The sequence below is a fragment of the Morus notabilis genome, unplaced genomic scaffold, assembly GCF_000414095.1.
Source record: "Morus notabilis unplaced genomic scaffold, ASM41409v2 Scaffold1100, whole genome shotgun sequence".
Lineage (NCBI taxonomy): Eukaryota > Viridiplantae > Streptophyta > Magnoliopsida > Rosales > Moraceae > Morus > Morus notabilis.
In genome coordinates this window covers 41,595-60,793 of record NW_010360769.1, presented here as the reverse complement: position 1 = coordinate 60,793, position 19,199 = coordinate 41,595, and the positions used below count along the sequence as shown (strand labels likewise).

The 19,199-nt window shown below is 34.6% G+C and overlaps 4 protein-coding genes across 4 annotated transcripts; 3 read left to right on the top strand and 1 right to left on the bottom strand.

The window, feature by feature from the left end:
• Positions 1-399: 399 nt before the first annotated feature.
• LOC21387260 (agamous-like MADS-box protein AGL62) lies at positions 400-1,005 on the top strand. The gene has a single exon (XM_010097333.2). The coding sequence runs from the start codon at positions 400-402 to the stop codon at positions 1,003-1,005; it is 606 nt and encodes a 201-aa protein (XP_010095635.2).
• A 7,691-nt stretch (positions 1,006-8,696) lies between these two features.
• Positions 8,697-10,631, top strand: LOC21387258. Its single transcript, XM_010097331.2, has 2 exons — positions 8,697-9,585; positions 9,704-10,631. The coding sequence occupies exons 1-2, from the start codon at positions 8,984-8,986 to the stop codon at positions 10,416-10,418; spliced, it is 1,317 nt and encodes a 438-aa protein (XP_010095633.1). The 5' UTR covers positions 8,697-8,983; the 3' UTR covers positions 10,419-10,631.
• A 1,850-nt stretch (positions 10,632-12,481) lies between these two features.
• Positions 12,482-14,152, top strand: LOC21387257 (ergosterol biosynthetic protein 28). The gene is made up of 3 exons (XM_024165113.1): positions 12,482-12,676; positions 12,785-12,991; positions 13,934-14,152. The coding sequence occupies exons 1-3, from the start codon at positions 12,562-12,564 to the stop codon at positions 14,002-14,004; spliced, it is 393 nt and encodes a 130-aa protein (XP_024020881.1). The 5' UTR covers positions 12,482-12,561; the 3' UTR covers positions 14,005-14,152.
• Positions 14,153-15,889: 1,737 nt separating this feature from the next.
• Positions 15,890-18,702, bottom strand: LOC21387256 (dentin sialophosphoprotein). Its single transcript, XM_010097329.2, has 2 exons — positions 18,586-18,702; positions 15,890-17,882 (listed from the first exon to the last, which is right to left on the bottom strand). The coding sequence occupies exon 2, from the start codon at positions 17,814-17,816 to the stop codon at positions 16,212-16,214; it is 1,605 nt and encodes a 534-aa protein (XP_010095631.1). The 5' UTR covers positions 17,817-17,882; positions 18,586-18,702; the 3' UTR covers positions 15,890-16,211.
• Positions 18,703-19,199: the final 497 nt, after the last annotated feature.

Below are 19,199 nucleotides of genomic sequence, written 5' to 3'. Positions count from 1 at the left end.
GATCATTGCCAAAAGTCAAATGCTTTAATCTATATCTAATGCCATTGATTTGGATAGATAATCAATTTAATACCCACCCCTATATTAAAAGAGTAAATATTGTATAACTCCCAGGAAATCTTTGATTATTCACCTTTTAGAATAAGCATTATACAATTAAGACTCGACATGACACCAATATGCCCGATACACACATAAGTGCAGTTCAAGGGATCCTATGCCCTATTCATAAGTGTCATTCAAGTAAATGCCCCTATAAATACCATATTACAAACCATGTGTTTTTTCCATAAACCAAGAAAAAACAAGCAATATATACACATATAGATATAATTTTTCTCTCATCTTTTCACCATGGCGAAGAAGCCAATTATCTCACAAGGTCGGAAAAAAATAGTGATGGCCAAAATACCAAACCAAAGCAATCTACAAGTTACCTTCTCAAAACGACGTTCAGGAATTTTCAAGAAAGCCAGTGAGCTTTGCACACTTTGTGGGGTTGAGATTGCCATTATTGCCTTCTCCCCGGCCAATAAGCCCTTCTCTTTTGGACACCCTAGCGTTGACTCTGTCGTTGACCGCTTTCTTATTGGTCAAAAAAACTCTTCCATGAAATGCTCTATTAGTGGTAATAATCAAATGATTGTGCATGAGCTTAACGTGGAGCTTACTCAGCTTCTCAGTGAATTGGAAGCTGAGAAAAGGAAAGGACAAGAACTCGAAGGTGTGAAGAGCCAGTGTTGGTGGGAATCCCCTGTGGACGAGCTTAGTTTGAGTGGGCTAGAGTCGTTGAAGGCTGCAATGGAGGAGCTCAAGAACAAGGTTAATATGACAAGGCAAGAGCACATGATTGCAAGTGTTCAGCAGATCTCGGCCGCTCGTTTTCACGAATTTTTAATGATGAATGGTGGTTATGATCATGATGTTTTCAACAATAAACCAGTGGATGACTTTACTAATCTGCGAGAGGCCCACAATTTTGGCTTTGGAAACGAAATCTTCTGAAGCTCTCTCTCTCTCTTTTTTTTTTTTTTTTTGGGCAGAAGGGTGTTATGAGGTATGAATCAAGACTTAAGAGCGTCATGGTTAATTATTGAAAAAAAAAAAAAGGAAATAATTGCCTTGTCCCTCTCATTTTTCTGGTTTTTTTTTAAACACAGTTTGGGCTTAATGGGGGAGTTTAGCCTTTTTGTTGGTTTGGGGCTGCATTAGACCTCATTATGCTAGCCCAATATATGCAGCCTTTAGCTACTATAATGTTCTAGAATTTTCATCAAACTTGTTATTTTCTCTCTAAAGATCTCTTCTATATCTGTAATAAAAAAACATAAATAATAATTTGGAGTATTACTATTTAGAATGCATGGTTCCTTTTCCTTTTCAGACCAAAAGGAAAAAAAAAAAAAAAAAAAGGATAATAAGGATAATAATAATAATAATAATAATTGCCTCCCAATAAATTATGTGATTGAGTACATAAAAATATAAAGAATTTATTTTTAAGAGTGTATGAGTCTAGATTTTTATCTTTTATTTTTAATAAATACTCTTTTATTAACGTAATTATTTAACTAAAAATGTTATGAATATAGAGTAAATGTTAAAAATCTTTACTCATACATTTTTAAGAGATATTTATCAAGATTACCTTGAACAGATACGTGCATAATTGGCCCAATTTGTTTCCAGGAGAAAAATGAAGTCGTCGTGAAATTGAAAAATCTCCAAGCATTTTATGTTTGTTTGCTCATGCCTACTCGCACACTAGCTAATCCGCCAATTCTGAATGTATCAAATTATCCTGGAGGAGTTCTGAGCACCCCAATCAAGATGGCAATATTGTTTAATTATCTCGGGAAATTTTAAAATTTTTGTTTTACTAGGGATGTGAATTCATACTTTAACAAGTAATGTGAACAATTTATAATCAATAGAACTTTGTTAATCCGCAGATTTATATAAGATTTTGTCTGTCTTACATATTTTTCATTTGAAAATTTTTTCAGTAGTCTGTCATATCAATAATTTTAATTTTTAATTATTAAATCTTATTAAAATCATATTAAATTAAAAAAATATGTAAAATAAATATGTTTTAATATAAATTTTACCTGAAAAATAAAAAATTACCAATAATTTATTTTTACAATGATTATCCAAAAAAGTCCCTTTTTATTTTAACATAATGGGATAATCCGACACCATAAAAAGAAAAAAGAAGTCTAATCTGCCCGACCAATTTTTATTTACTACTTGGTGAAATAAGTCACAATAAGATGACAATTATGTGAGATTCTTTTTTATTCATATAGTAATAATCAATTACATCAAGTCATCAAGCGGTTAAAAGATATACAGCAACAGCAGAAAGTGATCCATGATTCACCATGAAATTATACAACAAATGACGAGCGAAAGCAAAACAACTTAGCAATTAACACGTGCAACTAAACCCAAACAAAGGGGAAACATGGGGGTGGGACAGTGACAAAAAGGCTGGAATGGCAATTCTTGTCGTTACTTGGATCCCATTTATTTTACTGATTTAAATTTAAAATTTAAATTTTATTATAATAAAAAATTTTAAAAAATAATCACATCTAATTTTTTTTACTATAATAAAAAATTATTATATAAAATCACATCTCAACTCAAATTAAAAATTCGAATGAACAAACAAACGGATCCTCGATCAACGGTGGCTGATGCATTAGTTATATTATTAACTCATCAGATGCTTATAGGCCCCACTATAATATTATCATCATCAATCTCGTTAAGTTTAAAGAAAACACAGGAGACAGAGAAGATAATAAGGAGAGTGGGACCGAGATGACGTGGTTGGTCAGACTGCCGTCCAAGTTTGGGCGCAGCTGGCCAGTGGTTGGTCTCGGATGGATCAAACCTGTGCCGTTGCTGTGGCCCAGTCCGTACGTGCATATCCCGACAAAACCTTCGAATATTTATCTTTCTTAATTATTATTTTTTAAATGTTTTTTTTTGGCACTTTTAAACGTCTCGGATGCTGATTTGCTGGCAACAACAGTGCGTGCGCATTGTGATCCAGCTCAAACTGAACGCACGGCCTTTTCAGTTATATTCAAAATGGAGGATGGGTTGTCTGCTTTGCGTTTTACGTGCGCTCAGTTTACAACCACTCAGAGGACTCCAGCTGTTACACCCCAAGAGTTGATATAATATGTGTATATACGTATTTTTAAGAATATGATGGATATTATTAATATTTAAAAGAAAAAAAAAACGAAGAATCGGTGGCGTATTCAATGCCATACGACTATCATATTCATGCAATACAAAGGATTTCTGACCAAATTCATTGATTTGCTTCTGTTCTCCAGTTGGCATTTGCTAACAAGTATAACCAATAACATCGTGCCAAGTCCTATCAATTTTGTTGGATACATGAACACCTTTTTTGGTAAAATTTTTATTTTTTAAAAGATCTTTTTCTTTTGTTTTTGTTTTTGTTTTTGTTTTTAAAAGCAGATCGGCATAAAGTTCCTATAAAAAATAAAATAATACAATAAACAATCATATCGACATAAAATCACAACATTCACAACAAAAATGATATTATTATTATTATTATTAGTTTTGGATTCATCTCTAATTATAAAAATGAATTTTAAAACATGACCGCATAGAAAAATCAGTGACATGCGACTACAAAAAGTCTTGTATGCTTGTGCCGTATCATAAAACTTAGCAACCATTTTCTCCCCAAATATGTTTACTATTATTATTATTATTATTTACGAATTTATCCCCGAATGTTACATCTAACATATATAGACGAAATGAACAAGTTATTTATCTGATAATCATTAAAATATTTTCTTTTAAATCCTGAAATGACATAGTGGTTTAGCAGAATGAATCGGTTCTAATGCTAGTATTTTCTAGTATATTCTTTTATCGTTTTTTTTCCTTCTCATCATCATCTAAAATTTCTACAAGTCCTCCCGCAAAAGGAAAGATCCTTATGGACATTTATCCTTTATGTATGATTTTTTGTCGTTTTATCCCTTATATTTTTATAGTTTTAGTATTTTCATAATAAATAAAATTTATGTCTCCTTAAGTTTTATTGATTTGTGGCGTTTGGTCCGCTCATATATTGCTTGCATTAAATTGTTTATGTTTATATTTTTTTGCGTGCTTTTGTATAATTTATTATCAAATTTGAGGGGACGTTTAGAAAGGGGGTTCGTGTCATAATTCATGGTTCGTTACAGTATTTTTTCTCACAAAAAACACACGTAAAACGAGAATGATTCTGAATCTATGAACCAAACGTTAGGATCCGAAAGTTTTTGTCAGACAAGATTGAAATCAACATTATGTTTGTTATTTTATCATAGACCTGGAAGTTTTGGTCGAGATAAACGGGTCAATTCGAGGCTCATCACTGTTGATTTAAGTCTGATAGGATTTTAATTTTTGGATCGGGGTGGGTCAAAATTTTGAACCTAAAAATTTATTTCGGCCAGGCCAAGTCGGCCCAAACACCTTTTTTAAAAAAGAGTAATTATATTTGCATCTACTAAATTCATTAATGTTCCCACTAATTTATAAAATATATTTATTACAGTTTTACCGTGCATTAAAAGTACATTAAAACCTATTATCATACCCTCACATCAATTATAAATGGAAAAATAAATTTTCAAAAAATATAAAGAGCATGCTCGCACATTTTCTATAATTAGAAAGTATTTTTCAAATAAATAAACAAACATACCCCCACTTTTTATTTTATACTAAACCAAACTCAATCCGAAAATAAAAAATGAAGAAGAAGTCATTATTAATTTGCCAATTAATAATATAATTAGGCACAACAATCAAAGGAGCAATTTTGTGAGGATCAAATCCGGAGAGTTGTTCTCGTTTTTTTTTTTGTTCAAAGAAGAAGAAGGAGGATGAGGTAAGACGGAGACAATTGGTAAATAAAAGTAAAGGGAATTGTATTAATTTTTTAAAAAGAAAATTTAATATTAATAGTTGAAAGGGATTAATTATTTTATAAATAATATAAAGATTAAAATTAGTTGGAGGCATGAAAAGGTTAAATTAGATATTATGAAAATTATATTTATAAAATGATGGATTTTTCAAAACTTTTTTTAAATGAGCATTAATTAGTAGGGACATCTATAAATATTTAGAGTGCAAATATAACTACTATTTAAAAAAAAAAAGATAAAATTTTGAGTCGGATTGAGCCAACTTTATTTCTAATTTTAATTATATATACCGAGTTTGGATCAGACGGTCTAAAATTTCACCTCTATTGTATCAATTATAATAGCCTACACTAGAAGCAAATGGCATTTAAAAGAGACGAATGTTTTTGGTGCGTTTAGAACTCGTTTCAAAATAATTTTATTTTTTTGTATGAAAATGAAAACGTTTTCAATCTCAGACATAAATCATTTTTAAAAATGCGTTTGGTAGTTTTATCAAGAGATTATTTTCAGTGTAAAAAACCCATTAATGTCTCTATTTCTCTCTCTCTCTCTGCTCGACAGAAGATAAAACGAAAACAAAAAATAAAAAATGACTAAAAGTCATTTTTCATTTCTCTCTCATTTTACACTAAACTAAAAATCATTTTCATTTCTGTTTTTTGTCTTTATTGTGCCAAACGTCATTTTGAAAACGTTTCATTGTTTATTTCTCGAAAAACGTAAAAAAAAACATGATCAATTTTAAACACGGCCTTTATTTTTTGTACACGTCAATAAAAAAGAAGCGCAAAAAATGCTCACACTCTTTAATGGAAGCAACAGGTTGACTGCTTCTTTATTATAATAATATGTATAATTATATTATTTATTTTCTAAATGAATGCATTGTCACATTTATTTAAAAAATAATAGTTGAAATTTTACTTATGTCATACAGTACTTTCCACAGTTTATTATTCAATTATTCATGAAAAAAAAATTATTGACCTCAATAAGAAATCTAAGAAAAATTTATCGATGGATGTAGATCTAGATTTTTTAACCAAGTTTCTATCTAAAACCAAGTATATCAACGGTGTGGATTGTTTGGTCAAGTTAGAATCTTATTTGTGTCGTGATGTTAATGTTCTCTCTGAGTGGGGGTTAGTGTTTAGTTCCTCCAGTGCTGAGAAACTTATTTTGATGAGAGAGATTTTTTCAAATAGAACTTTAGGAGCTCGATCTTAGTGGACGTTTGGTTCATGAATTCAGAATCATGATTCATAATTATTCTCATTTTGCGTGTATTTTTTGTGAGAAAAAAACACTGTAGAGAATCATGAATCATGATTCAGAATCAATAACGAATATAAGAAACAAACATCTCCTTACGTCTTTCTTTTTATTAGATTATTAGCCTTGTATTGTGTTGTTTGTTTATCTATTTCTATTTGAATACAAAATTTTTCTTTAAAAAAATTGCAACTAATAATTGCCAACTAGAAAAAGCCTCTTGTATTGATTTTGGGTCCATCTCTAGTTATCTTATATTAAAAAAAATAGACATTTACTTTAAAAGCATGATTGTCAAAAAAAAAAAGACAAATTTTATAAATTCTTCCAAAACTTTGTCATTTATGTCAATATGCCTCCCTGAACATTAAAATTTGTATGTTGTACCCTCTGAACTTTGTCACTCGTGTCAACGTGCCCCCTGAAGTTAACTCCATTAAGTTTTTTAACGGAAAGGCTTATAAACACCTCTTGAACTTTGTCACCTGTATCAATATGCCCCTTGAACTTTAAAATGTACTTGTTTTACCCTCTGAACTATGATATGTCTTCAACTTTTCTTCCTTTATATTGATTCTATCAATTTTTTGAATGAAAATGTTGATATGACCATTAAATTGTTAATTATCTATGGTATTTCACCATTAAGTTTGTTAAGTTAATAGGTTTCTTAAGATTTGTGTTGATTTTTTTTAAAGTACAATAGAATAAATAATCTGAACGCATTTAGATTTAAAAATAATATATATGTATAAAACATATACATGTTTTATGTCGAGCACTTTTATATATGTGAAATATTAAGAAAAAAACTAACAAAATTCATTACATTATATAGATTTGCTCATCATTTTTCTCTCTTTATTGCCTTTAATCAACTAATATTTTGAGAATTGGTGCTTAACTAACAATTTTAGAGGGAAGGTATTCAATAAACCTCAAATATTATAGATAATTAGTAACTTAATGGTCATATCAATATTTCCGTTTAAAAAACTAATAAAATCAAGATGGAGGGGAAAAAATTGGAGACGTATTATAGTTCCGGGGGCAAAATAAATACATTTTAAAGTTCAGCGGGCATATTGACACAAGTGACAAAGTTCATGGGGCCTTTATAAGCATTTCCGTTAAAAAAACTTAACGGAGTTAATCTCAGAGAGCATATTGACACAAGTGACAAAATACATGGGCACAATATGCACATTTTAAAGTGCATATTGATATAAGTGGCAAAATTTAGGCGGAGTTTATAAAAGGCCCCGTTTATTTCACTGATTCGAGTTTTGTTAGAGTAAAAAGCTCTCAGAAACAGTCACATCTAACTTTTTTACTACAGTGAAAAATTTTCACTTAAAATCATATCTCAATTCAAATTAAAAACTCGATCAACGAACTGAACATGTTCAAAATTTGTCCAAAAAATAACGACATACAACATACAAACAAAAGTCTTATTTTTGTGCATCATCAAGCGTATATTTGGGCATCGTTTATTTTACCGATTCGAGTTTTTAGTTTTAAGTTTATACAGTAAAAATCTCTCAGAAAATGTCACATCTAACTTTTTCTGGTACAGTGAAAAACTCTCATAAAATGTCACATTTCAGCTCGAATTACAAACTCGAATCCGCAAAGTGAATTAGGCCTTAATTTCTTATATCGTTGAGTAACCTGGTAATTTTATTTATTTAATCATCTTTATCTTTGGTAAAAAAAATATAAAATAATCTTTGAAATTTTTAGCTTTTCCATTTTTTCACTAAACTTTCCTTTTCTTAAAAAAGGAAAAAGAGCATCCAAGAAATTTATGCAAACATTCCCCATCGATACATAGGATTCATTGATTCGAGTTTTTAGTTCAAGTTGAGATGTGATGTTATGTAAGAGTTTTTTATCGTAATAAAAAAAAAGATGTGACTATTTTTGAGAGCTTTTTACTGTAGCAAAACTCGAATTCTAAATTCAAATCGGTAAAATAAACATGGCTATAGGATAGACCTAATCGTCTAAATGGTCCCGTTCATTTCACCGATTCGAGTGTAAAATTTAAGTTTTGCTACAGTAAAAAATTCTCAAAAACATGCACATCTAATTTTTTTATTACAATAAAAAATTATCACATAAAATTATATCTCAATTCAAATTAAAAATTTGAATCAGCGAACTAAACGAGCATTTTTTTTTTCAAATGCAAGTTAACTTACCAAAAACAGAAAAGGAAAGAAATTCAAAAATAAGAAATGGAAAAGGAAATTAAGGAATAAAAAAAGGAAAGAACTCAAGAAGGAAGAAAAGAAAAGGAAAACAAACAAGGGCAGAGCAGGCTCATAGACAGCTAAGGTAGAGTCGGTCCCACGATAACACAAACTCATCATTCCAAATTGACCCAGCTGTGATTCCAGCCTGTTGCCTCCTTGGTTTCTATCTATTCCTTATATCTCTCACCACTCTTCGCTCCTTCCCTAACCACATTCCTTTCCACCTACCCTCTCTCTCTCTCTCTCTCTCTCTCCTCTCCATTTTTGGCAATTCCAAAGTCCCCATTCTTCTCTACCATATATGAAGAAATCTTTCACACACTTCTCTTCATAACCAAACTGAACCTGCACACAAAACCGTCGCAGCACACCACTGAGAAAGACTCCAACTTTCTTAGCTCTCCTTCGGTTTGCGGGTTCAAATTGTGGGGTTTTTAGCTTTCTTTTCTTTCTTCGATAATGGATCCGTGCCCATTCGTCCGGATCCTAATCGGAGACTTGGCCCTCAAGCTTCCCGTCGCTTCGAAGCCATCCTTCTCCGGCACCGTCCACCCGTCGGCGTCTCCCTGTTTCTGCAAGATCAAACTCAAGAACTTCCCTCACCAATTCGCCGCCATTCCTCTCAACCGAGACGCCAACTCTCGCTCTCTCGCCGCCTGCTTCAGCCTCGACAAGGCCCAGTTCGAAAGCCTCGCCGCCAAGCCGCAGTGCCTGAAGATCAAGGTATACACGGGCCGGAGAGGCTCCACGTGCGGCCTCAACGCTTCCAAGCTTCTGGGCAAGGTCTCTGTGCCGTTGGATCTCAGGGTCGCCGAATCCAGGCCCTACGTTTTCCAGAACGGCTGGGTTTCGATTGGAAAGAAGGACAACAAGGAGTCATTGAACTTATCTTCGTCGCAGTTGCGTTTGTGCGTTCGGGCCGAGCCCGACCCGAGATTCGTTTTTCAGTTTGACGGAGAGCCCGAATGTAGTCCACAGGTTTTTCAGGTCCAAGGGAGTGTAAAACAGCCCGTTTTCACTTGCAAGTTCGATTTCAGAAGCTCCAGTGATCTCAAAAACAGGTTCGTTAGCGTTCCGTTATTATTATTATTATTATTTTTCTTTTTTGTATTCAGTTAGCTAAAAAATTCGAACTTTCGAGATTGGTTGACTAAAAGTCAAACCTTTTTTTTTAAACAGTTCGGTGACGGAACCAAATACGTCGAGAAGTTGGTTTGTTCCTTCTCTGAAGATCCAAAAGGAGCAAAAATACACGAAGGAAAGGAAGGGGTGGTCGGTGACGATCCACGACCTCTCCGGTTCGCCGGTTGCGGTGGCGTCGATGGTCACACCTTTCGTGGCGAGCCCCGGCTCGGACCGGGTGAGCCGGTCCAACCCGGGGGCGTGGCTGATCCTCCGCCCCGGCGAGGGCACGTGGAAGCCCTGGGGCCGGCTCGAGGCGTGGCGCGAGCGCGGCGGCACGGACTCCGTGGGCTACCGCTTCGAGCTCCTCGGCGACGACGCTACTCCCGCCACGCTGGCATGCTCCGCCGTCAGCGCCGCTGCTGGAGGGAAGTTTTCCATCGATGTGACGTCGAGCATCGTCTCCTCTCCGGCGATCAGTCCCCAGAGCAGCATCGATCTCGGGTCCGGTTCCGGGTCAAGACCCGGGTCGAGGGCGGGATCCGGGTCTGGGTCGGACTTCGGTGTCGGATTGTCGAACAGAGGATTTGTGATGTCGTCGACGGTGGAGGGAGTGGGGAAGAAGAGCAAGCCGGAGGTGGAGGTGGGGGTGCAGCATGTGACGTGCTCGGAGGATGCGGCGGCGTTCGTGGCGTTAGCGGCGGCCATGGATCTGAGCATGGATGCTTGCAGATTGTTTTCGCAGAAGCTACCCAAGGAACTCAGGCAGTAGAGAGAGCCGGGGGAGGTTGTCGTTGTTGGGATTATTTGTCGTTTTGGGTGGGGGTAGGTTAAGTTGTTTTGGTTGTTTGGCCTTTGGATACTTTCTTCGGGACAGTGACTAACAGCAGTTTTTTAGCTGGAATATTTTTTCTTTTTCTTTTATTATTATTAGAGGAAGATGTACAGTGAGGAATGAACAGGAAGAGAATTTTTTTTTCTATTATTTTTTCTTGTGATTTATGTATTTTTGTTTGTTATAATTTTTATATGATGATTTATCATATTCTTTGCCAGACTTTGTTGTGAAGCTAATGTGTGGAGAATCCTATGTTGGCATAAATATTATGAATGCATTATTATTGGTTGGCACTCACTTGTACACAGGCTTTCCAGTGGAGTCTGAGTTGGACGCTCAGCAAATATATTTGCAAAATTAAAGAAAAGTTTTTTTTTAAATAATTGAAGCGAGGCTAGTTTGGTAACTTTGGCTGCATCAAATGGCAAGCCTTTTTTCTTAGTTGGAATACATTAAGGTCTTGTTCACGTAGATTTAAATTTTTAATTTGAGTGGAGATGTGATATTTTATGAGAGTTTTTTACTTTAACAGAAAAAGTTAGATGTGATATTTTCTGAAAGTGTTTTAGGTCCCGTTCACTTCGCGGATTTGAGTTTTTAATTTGAGTTGAGATGTGACATTTTATAAGAGTTTTTTACTATAGCAGAAAAAGTTATATGTGACATTTTTTAAAAGTTTTTTACTGTGTGAACTTAAAACTGAAAACTCGAAACGAGGCCTAAAAGTTTATTCATTTCACCGATTCGAGTTTAAAATTTGAGTTTTGTTACAGTTGTCTCGTTCATTTCACCAATTTGAGTTTAGAATTTAAGTTTTGTTACAGTGAAAAGTTCTCAGAAACAGTCACATTTAACCTTTTTACTAAAAAGTCCTCACATAAAATTACATCTCAACTCGAATTAAAAACTCAAATTAGCGAACTAAACGGATTCTAAAAAACTCTCATAAATAATCATATTTAATTTTTTTGTTACAGTAAAAAAATTTCACATAAAATTATATCTCAATTCAAATAAAAAACTCAAATCAGCAAAACAAGTTCCAAATACATGTCTTGGGTAAAAGAATTCTTATAAATTTCTTGGTTTAGAGAATAAATTAATTTTATTCCTTTTATAGGAAAATAGTTTATTTTATTTGTGGACTAAAAGAAAATTATTTTTGCCTGGTAAACAATGATGAACAAGTACAACGTAGCAAACGAAGGAAAAAAGAAAAGGAAAAAAAAAACGTTATCAAATGAGAGGAAGCCTGCCGTCCACCTCTCCATTACTCCTGCATAAACGACAGCAAATGGTTTAAAAAACATCATCTCGTTTTTACCGAATAAAAAGAGCGTGAAATCCAATTTCACTTGTGAACTAAAATGAAAACTGCTATTCTTCGATAGAATAAAAAAAAATTTGTTTTTTCCTGGAAAACAAGCAAGCAAAGGGAAAATTTTTTTTTTAAATAAAAGAGTAAGGCGGTCCCGTTCATTTCGCTGATTCGAGTTTAGAATTTGAGTTTTGCTACAGTAAAAAGCTCTCACAAACAATCACATCTAACTTTTTTGTTACAGTAAAAAGCTCTCACATAAAATCAAATCTCAACTCGAATTAAAAACTCGAATCAGCGAACTAAACGGGCTAATTTCACCAATTCGAGTTTAGAATTTGAGTTTTATTACAGTAAAAAACTCTCAGAAACAGTCATATCTAACTTTTTTACTACAATAAAAAACTCTCATATAAAATCACATCTCAACTCAAATTAAAAACTCGAATCAATGAATTAAACGGACCTAACTATTGTCTACTTCTCTTTTACTCCTTCATAAACGGCAGCAAAAGAATTCAATGTTAGCCAAAACGATGTATTGATTCAAAAGCTACACGTCGTTTTGACCCGTAATCTCCTCCGTTTCGTTGATTCTTTACTCCGTCTGTTTTTTTTTTTTTTTTTTTGGGTTTAATCTAGTTTTTCTGTGCTTGTAGCTCTTTCGCCCTGGCTTTGTCTCATAAAGTCTATTTCACCAAAAAAAAAACATTTTTCTAGCCAAGGACTGGAAAATAGATCCGATCACCATCCCTGAAAATGAAGGCTTTGAGTTTGTGGTTAATGCTTGTGGGCTCACTTCGACTCGCCTCCGTTTGGTTCGGTTTCTTCAACATTTGGGCTCTCCGAGTCGCCGTCTTCTCTCAGTCCCCTAGTCAGTCCCTCTTTTTTTTAATCTCTATTTTCTGCCTTAATCTCTAATTTTCCTCTTTTTTTTTTTTTTTTTTTTTTTTTAAATTTCAATTTCTCATGTTTCGAACAGTGACTGAAGTTCATGGAAGAACCTTTGGGGTGTGGACACTTTTGACTTGCACGCTTTGCTTTCTGTGCGCCTTTAATCTTGACAACAAACCGCTCTACCTCGCTACCTTCTTGTCATTTGTTTACGCACTCGGTCATTTCTTAACTGAATACCTCGTGTATCGCACTATGGCCATTACAAATCTCTCTACTGTCACATTTTTTGCAGGTACAAATTTAATTCAATTCATTTCCTTGATTTTGTTTCTTGTTGTTCTTTTTCAAGCAAATTTACACAATTTAATCTCAAAGAAAAGAGAGACATTGACCGCCAAAGTTTGATCTAATGGTGAAGGGGGAAGAAATCATTGATTTGGTGTAAATATGCAAAGAAATTGCAAAATGTTTGTGAGATGATTTGCTAGTTCAGTGCCTATAATTGAGCATGTGTTATATGTTTTGGTTTGTTGTTGTTTGTTTTTCCATTCGAATATCATTTGCTACCTTGTTTGGTAAGAGGGAGAAGTGGAGGGAAAGATAGGGGAGGTCAGAGGTATAGTGGGTGGATTTTGAGAGCTTATTTTGTAGGAGGGAAAAGTTAGCGGGAGGAGGAGAGATTAGTGGAAGGATTTTATGATCTGTCGCTTGTCTGTTGGGAAGGATTGGAAAGAATATGAGTGAGCGATGCAATATCCTTCATATGACTTCAATTTTTGATCCTTTCAAAATTTGGAATAAATTAGAGGGAATCCATACCAAACACGGTATAAGAAAAATCGTCTACTTCCTGGTTTTATACATTTCCTTCCTTCCTATTTTCTTTTTCCCTTACGAAACAACCTATACAAATCTTATGGTTTTTTCGTAGTTGCGTTTAGAGGACGAACTAAATTGGGTGAAGCCGTGAAGGATTTCAAAATCCTTCACAAGACTTGAGTTTTTATTTTTTCCAAAGTTGAAAGGAAACCGTGACAAACACCAATTAGAGAAAAGTTCCCCCGTTTCTTTCTATTTTCCTCACCTAAGTTGCATAGTTTTCCTTCCTATTTTCTTTCCCTTTCACCAAACACAGTTATTGGTATACACTACACACGTTCTAGTTCATCACATCATGGTTAGCTAAATTCTAATCACTTACTAAAAGTAATGGCATTCTTTGTGATTTGACCAGGCACGTCAATAATTTGGATGCTGTTGCAATGGAATGCACACCAACCCCGAATCACCTCGAAATCGGAGTGAACTGTTTAACTGCTGCTGCAATTTGCAGAGACGGATTGTTCTCATTTTTTGACATTTTCCCTTCTCTTCTTCCATGATTTTTTGTTCTATCTATGATAACTCTCTAATTTCAATTCTAATTTCTTGCAATTTTCTCTGACTAATGGTTTCCTCAACATTTGAACCTCTTAACTTAAATTTATGATGCGTTTCGTTGATAGATTCGTGTTATGGTTCGGATCATAGTTCGTTACTCATTACAGTATTTTTTCTCATTAAAAACACACATAAATAAAAAATAATTCTGACTCTATGAATTAAACGTTTTAATTTTGTTTACCTACTTGTTTGTCTGTTAGTATTGTAACATCAAGTGGGGCATAGGGGCTCAAGTGGCTGCCAGCTTATGGGTTTGAAGAAGTCGCCATTTGAATTCATTAACATATCAATTTCAAAGAGCCCACGATTGAGTAATGGAAGTTTCTTCTGTTTCTGTTTGAGCGCAAAAAATATCTTCGTTTGACATCACAATTTGACTGATGTTGAAGTTTATTGTGGTCCTCTTTGTTATATAAAGACACCTTATTCTATGCTTTCGTTAATGGGTTGACGTTGGTACCTAATATCCAGGCCGTGTTTGTTTCTATTTTCGTTTTCATTTTTTACGTTTTTCGAAACTAAAAATTGAAAACGCGGGTGAAAAACGCGTTTGGTGCAAAATGTTTGAAAAAATAAAAACAAAAACGTTTTTGTCGTTTTCTGAAGAATCTGAAAACGCAAAAAAGTCGTTTTCATTTTCTCCTCCGTTTTCGTTTTCCTTCCCATTTTCTACCGTGTCCTCTTTCTCTTCTCATTCTTCTAAAAGTTCTCAGAACCTTCCCCAATCTCTCATCGCCTCTCATTCCGCCTCTTTTGCCGGCCTCCGTCTCTTTCGTCGGTCTCCGCCTCCCTCGACCCCGCTCTTCTCCGATCTGAGACGACCCCCCATCTTTTCCGTTCTAAGGTTGTCGCATTTTTACAAAAACATCTCTAATCAGCCCATAAACACATAACCCATAAAAAATTCATCAAAAGCATGAAAAAACCCTTCTAATACAAGAAGAACACCTTACCTTGACTCCTGTACAAGTTGGCCTCTTAAATTTGGGTTTAAACTTAGAATTTGTCAAAAAAAGTCATGGTTTTCTAGGAGGTTTCTCTTAGGTCCGAATTTTCTAGCTCAAACCCTTACTCTTATGTCTTCTACTTTGGAGAGAGGAGAAGAAGTTTGAGTAGAGATTTTTTTTTTCTGGTCATAAGCTGCTGAGGAGTAAAAAAATTGGTGGTGTTAAACGGTGGTTGGTGGCTGAGTCATTAGTTAATATGTAGGTGGTTTGGCATTTTTCTAGCTTGATGACAAGTGTTGCAACTAAATTCTAACTTTGACAATTTAAAAAAATTAAAATAAAAAATTTAAACCACCAAACGCAGTTTCAATTTTTCTTAAAATTGAAATCAATCTCTAAATAAAACTACCAAGCGCATTTTCAAAAATAATTTCAAAATGAAAATAAAAACGCTTGCATTTCTATTTTTATACAGAAAATAAAATTATTTTAGAACTAATTCCAAACGCAACCCAGAATTCCAAATCACGTAAATGAAGTTAAAATGTATATATTTGGTTTATTGTGACTTTGTGAGCCCTCTAACCATTTGCACTTTTTTTTTTTTTACCTCCTTTTTTCTTTTGTTTTATGCGGAACACCAAATTGTGTTTTTTTGGGTCCTATTGCTAGAGACGTTGATTAAGGAGCCAAAAAATGAGAAATTGCTTGAGATATAAACACATACCCAGCTCCTGAAAATCACCAAGTCGGAAATTAGGTTCAGAAAATTGAATTTATATAAATAAACACAAACAGCATTTGTGAATCACGGACCACCCTCATCAAAATAGCAAAAGCAAATTATTACAAACAATTGAAGAAAAAGCAAATTGCAAGAGACGAAAACCAATATTTGATGGAAACTTGGAACTAGTTAATACTTATACAGATAACCTAGTTTTAACTATTCTGGCCATAGGACAATAGCTTCACACAATTATGCCCCAAAAAGAAAGGGGAAAAGAAAGAAAGAAAGAAAGAAAAAGCTAATCTTTCGCTCTTTGTGCAACGAGAGAAAAAAGCTAAATGTGAGACCTCGGATGCACATGGAAAGACTCAAAACCTCTGAAATCTTAACAATCATTCTGCTGCAGCCCCTTCACTTTCATCCCCTATAGATCTCAAGTCTGGTAATGTATCCAAATCCGTTCTAACGTCTTTCACTTCTTGCCCAATCTGGGTATCCGAAGAATCTAAAGGATCATGTTGAATTGCAACTTCAGTCCCACTGGTCGAGCCTGCACCCTCTTCTCCTCCTTCAGCATCGCTTTTGTTCTCTGACTTCTCGTTCTGAGTAGCATCAGTATCCTCCTTCGCAGTCGAAGAATTGGAACCATCCTCTGCTTGAACTGTTTCATCAGGTTTCAATATCTTTTCCGAAACATCGTGCTCTGTGTTATTAGATGAATCTGAGGATTCTTTGGAGGCCTCATTTGCATTTTTCGTTTCAGTGGAAATTGTGGAATTAAAATCAACCTTGTTGTTCTCATAATTGATGGTGGAGTTGTTTGTCTGTTCCAGTAATGAAGTTTTCTCTCCTGTGCTCCCCCTGCCGGTTGTACCATCCAACATTGCATTTTGAGCAAGACCTGCATCGGCTACAGACTCTTCTGTACTGTTCTTCTGGGAAGAGTTGGAAGACACGTCATTTTGTGTTTCGGTTGTGTTATTGCTTTCCTTTGTACTCACTACTGCAGTTGTGTTATTGTTAAATTCCGAACTCGCTACACTAGAGCTATTGCTAGCTTCTGTACTCACCTGGACTCCGCTATTGCCTGGTTCTGGTTGATCATTAACTTTTGTTATCTCTAATAGTTGGTTATCCACAGAACTATTCTCAACCTTCTGCCCAGAAGAAACCACATCCAAAGAAGTAGCATTTTCAGCAACTCCACCTTCTCCCACTACTGATCTCAATTCGCTTTTGTTCTTGTTAACAGCCTCCGTGTTATTCAATTTCTCAGCATTATTTGTTTCAACGTTCTCATTTGAGTTTTCTGAACTTGTTTTTATTTCCGTGTTTACAACTTGGGCATCATGGGCCACTTCACTGGATGCATCATCAGCCTTATAATGTTCCTCCCGTGCCTCATGATCACTCCGATTACCACCGTCATTATCCTGATCCTCAGATGAGTTCCCGTTTTCTACTTGATCCTCTATGTCTCCATTGTCATTTGTTTTCTCCTCGTCATCAACATTCCCTTCCTGCTCTTTATCATCATCTACAAAATCCTCATCGCGATTGCCTTCCTCCTCTTTTCTCTCCTGGTCATTCTCATCTATCTCATCATCCCCACCACCTCCATCTTCTGTCTCTTCATTCTTGTTCTCTTCTTCCTCTTCTCCATGTCCTTCGTGCTTGTTATCTTCCTCTTCTCGCTCTTCTTCTTGCCTTTCTTCTTCCTCTATTGGGGTTTCTTCCTCTTCTTCCTCAGGCTTCTCAATTTTAGCTACATCCTCACGAGGAAGGTCTTTCCTCCCAAGTTTGATAATCTCACTATCGCTTACGCTTGCGGCCGAGGTTTTCACACCATTCACGTCCAATGCTTTTTTCTTATCATGGGAATGCTTAACCTGGTAGATTAGCCAAAAGCAGACTCCAAGAAGCAGACAAATCTGCAAAACATGTTTCACCCTAATGCCTTTTGATCTTTGATTTCTGCTTGGCAACCGCTTCAACATAATGGACTCCTAAATCTCTTAAATCTTCAGTTCTCTCAGTGTTCTTATGAAGTATCAGAATCCTGCCTAGAATCCAAAACTTAACATTCATTATTAAAAGATAAATATCACTAAAAAAAAAGAAAAATATCACTAAATCCATTCAAAGCAATCAAATTTTAGAACAAATTACTTCAGTTAAGATAATAAAACAGCATTAACATACATTAACTATGCCTGCAGTGTCCATCATGGATTCTCTCATTGGTGAATTCTCATCATGGATTCTCTCATTGGCTAATTAAAAATCAATTAGCATAAATTTTTTTTCTGTATATTAGCATTAGAAGCACAAATAATTTGCAATCTTTGTTCACAAAAGCAGAAACTCCACAATTGGAAAGTTGATGACAACAAAGAAAACAAAGGGAAACCAAATTTCCTGGGAAACCCTAACAAGCACTCCAAGCTAAAGCCACTAAAAAAATAATGAAAGAAAAAAAGAAAAACCCTAGAATCATACTATACCATTTACCGAAAAAGAACACACCCACAAAACATTGAACCCAAAAACGCAATCTTTTACACCCAAAATCGAAACCCATTACACGAAATACTATTATATTACGAAGTACCAGACGACTCTGCAGAACCAGAAAACAACATCTAAACACAAATCTCTGAAAAATCAATCCCAGTAACACAAAAGAAACGAGAATTTTAGTACTAATGAAACCTTTTTCCTGAGAGATCAAAAGGGAAAAAAGGAAGCTAATAGAGTTTTGCGTACCTGAAAATGGAAGCTCTTGGGAGTCCAAAACCGTTCTTCAGCGAGGAGACACCGAAACCCAAACTCGGGAAGAAATTTAAAACTGATTTTGTGGTTGTCAAAGACGAGAGTTTTCTTTCTGATTTCCTATGTGGGGGAGTGAGAAACTGACACAGAGGATTTGATTAATTAATTAATTTATTTATTTATTTTTGTTCTCTTTGCCTCTTTTTTAGGAGAAGACGAGAAAATATAAATTATCCGATTAAAGAAGCTAAAGAGGATTTGAGTAGCTTCAATGCACTTTTCTTTTTCTTTTTCTTTTTTAAAAAACGAAACCTTCTAAATTCATTTGATTTTTCTCTTTCCTCTTGATTTTATTTAATTTTTTTTATGGCTTGGTCTTGCTCAATTGCAATATTTTTGTTTACTAATTTTATATTCTAAAATTTAATTGCCAATTTTCTTAAAAGGAAATTAGACAAAATTAATTTGTTCATTTAAAAATAAAATAACTTGGGTTGAATTCGTGATAATTAAAGGAATTTTTATGAAATTATTTGAATATGGAAGCTTTACCATTTTCACAAGTAACCCACTTCGCATTAATGAATTATAGTCACTGCCGTATTCAG

Coding starts and splice junctions, on each gene's coding strand:
- LOC21387260 (XM_010097333.2), top strand. CDS start 400: ATGGCCAAAATACCAAACCAAAGCAATCTACAAGTTACCTTCTCAAAA.
- LOC21387258 (XM_010097331.2), top strand. CDS start 8,984: ATGGATCCGTGCCCATTCGTCCGGATCCTAATCGGAGACTTGGCCCTC. Junction 9,586..9,703: donor TCCAGTGATCTCAAAAACAG/GTTCGTTAGCGT, acceptor TTTTTTAAACAG/TTCGGTGACGGAACCAAATA.
- LOC21387257 (XM_024165113.1), top strand. CDS start 12,562: ATGAAGGCTTTGAGTTTGTGGTTAATGCTTGTGGGCTCACTTCGACTC. Junction 12,677..12,784: donor CGTCTTCTCTCAGTCCCCTA/GTCAGTCCCTCT, acceptor TGTTTCGAACAG/TGACTGAAGTTCATGGAAGA. Junction 12,992..13,933: donor TACTGTCACATTTTTTGCAG/GTACAAATTTAA, acceptor TGATTTGACCAG/GCACGTCAATAATTTGGATG.
- LOC21387256 (XM_010097329.2), bottom strand. CDS start 17,816: ATGTTGAAGCGGTTGCCAAGCAGAAATCAAAGATCAAAAGGCATTAGG.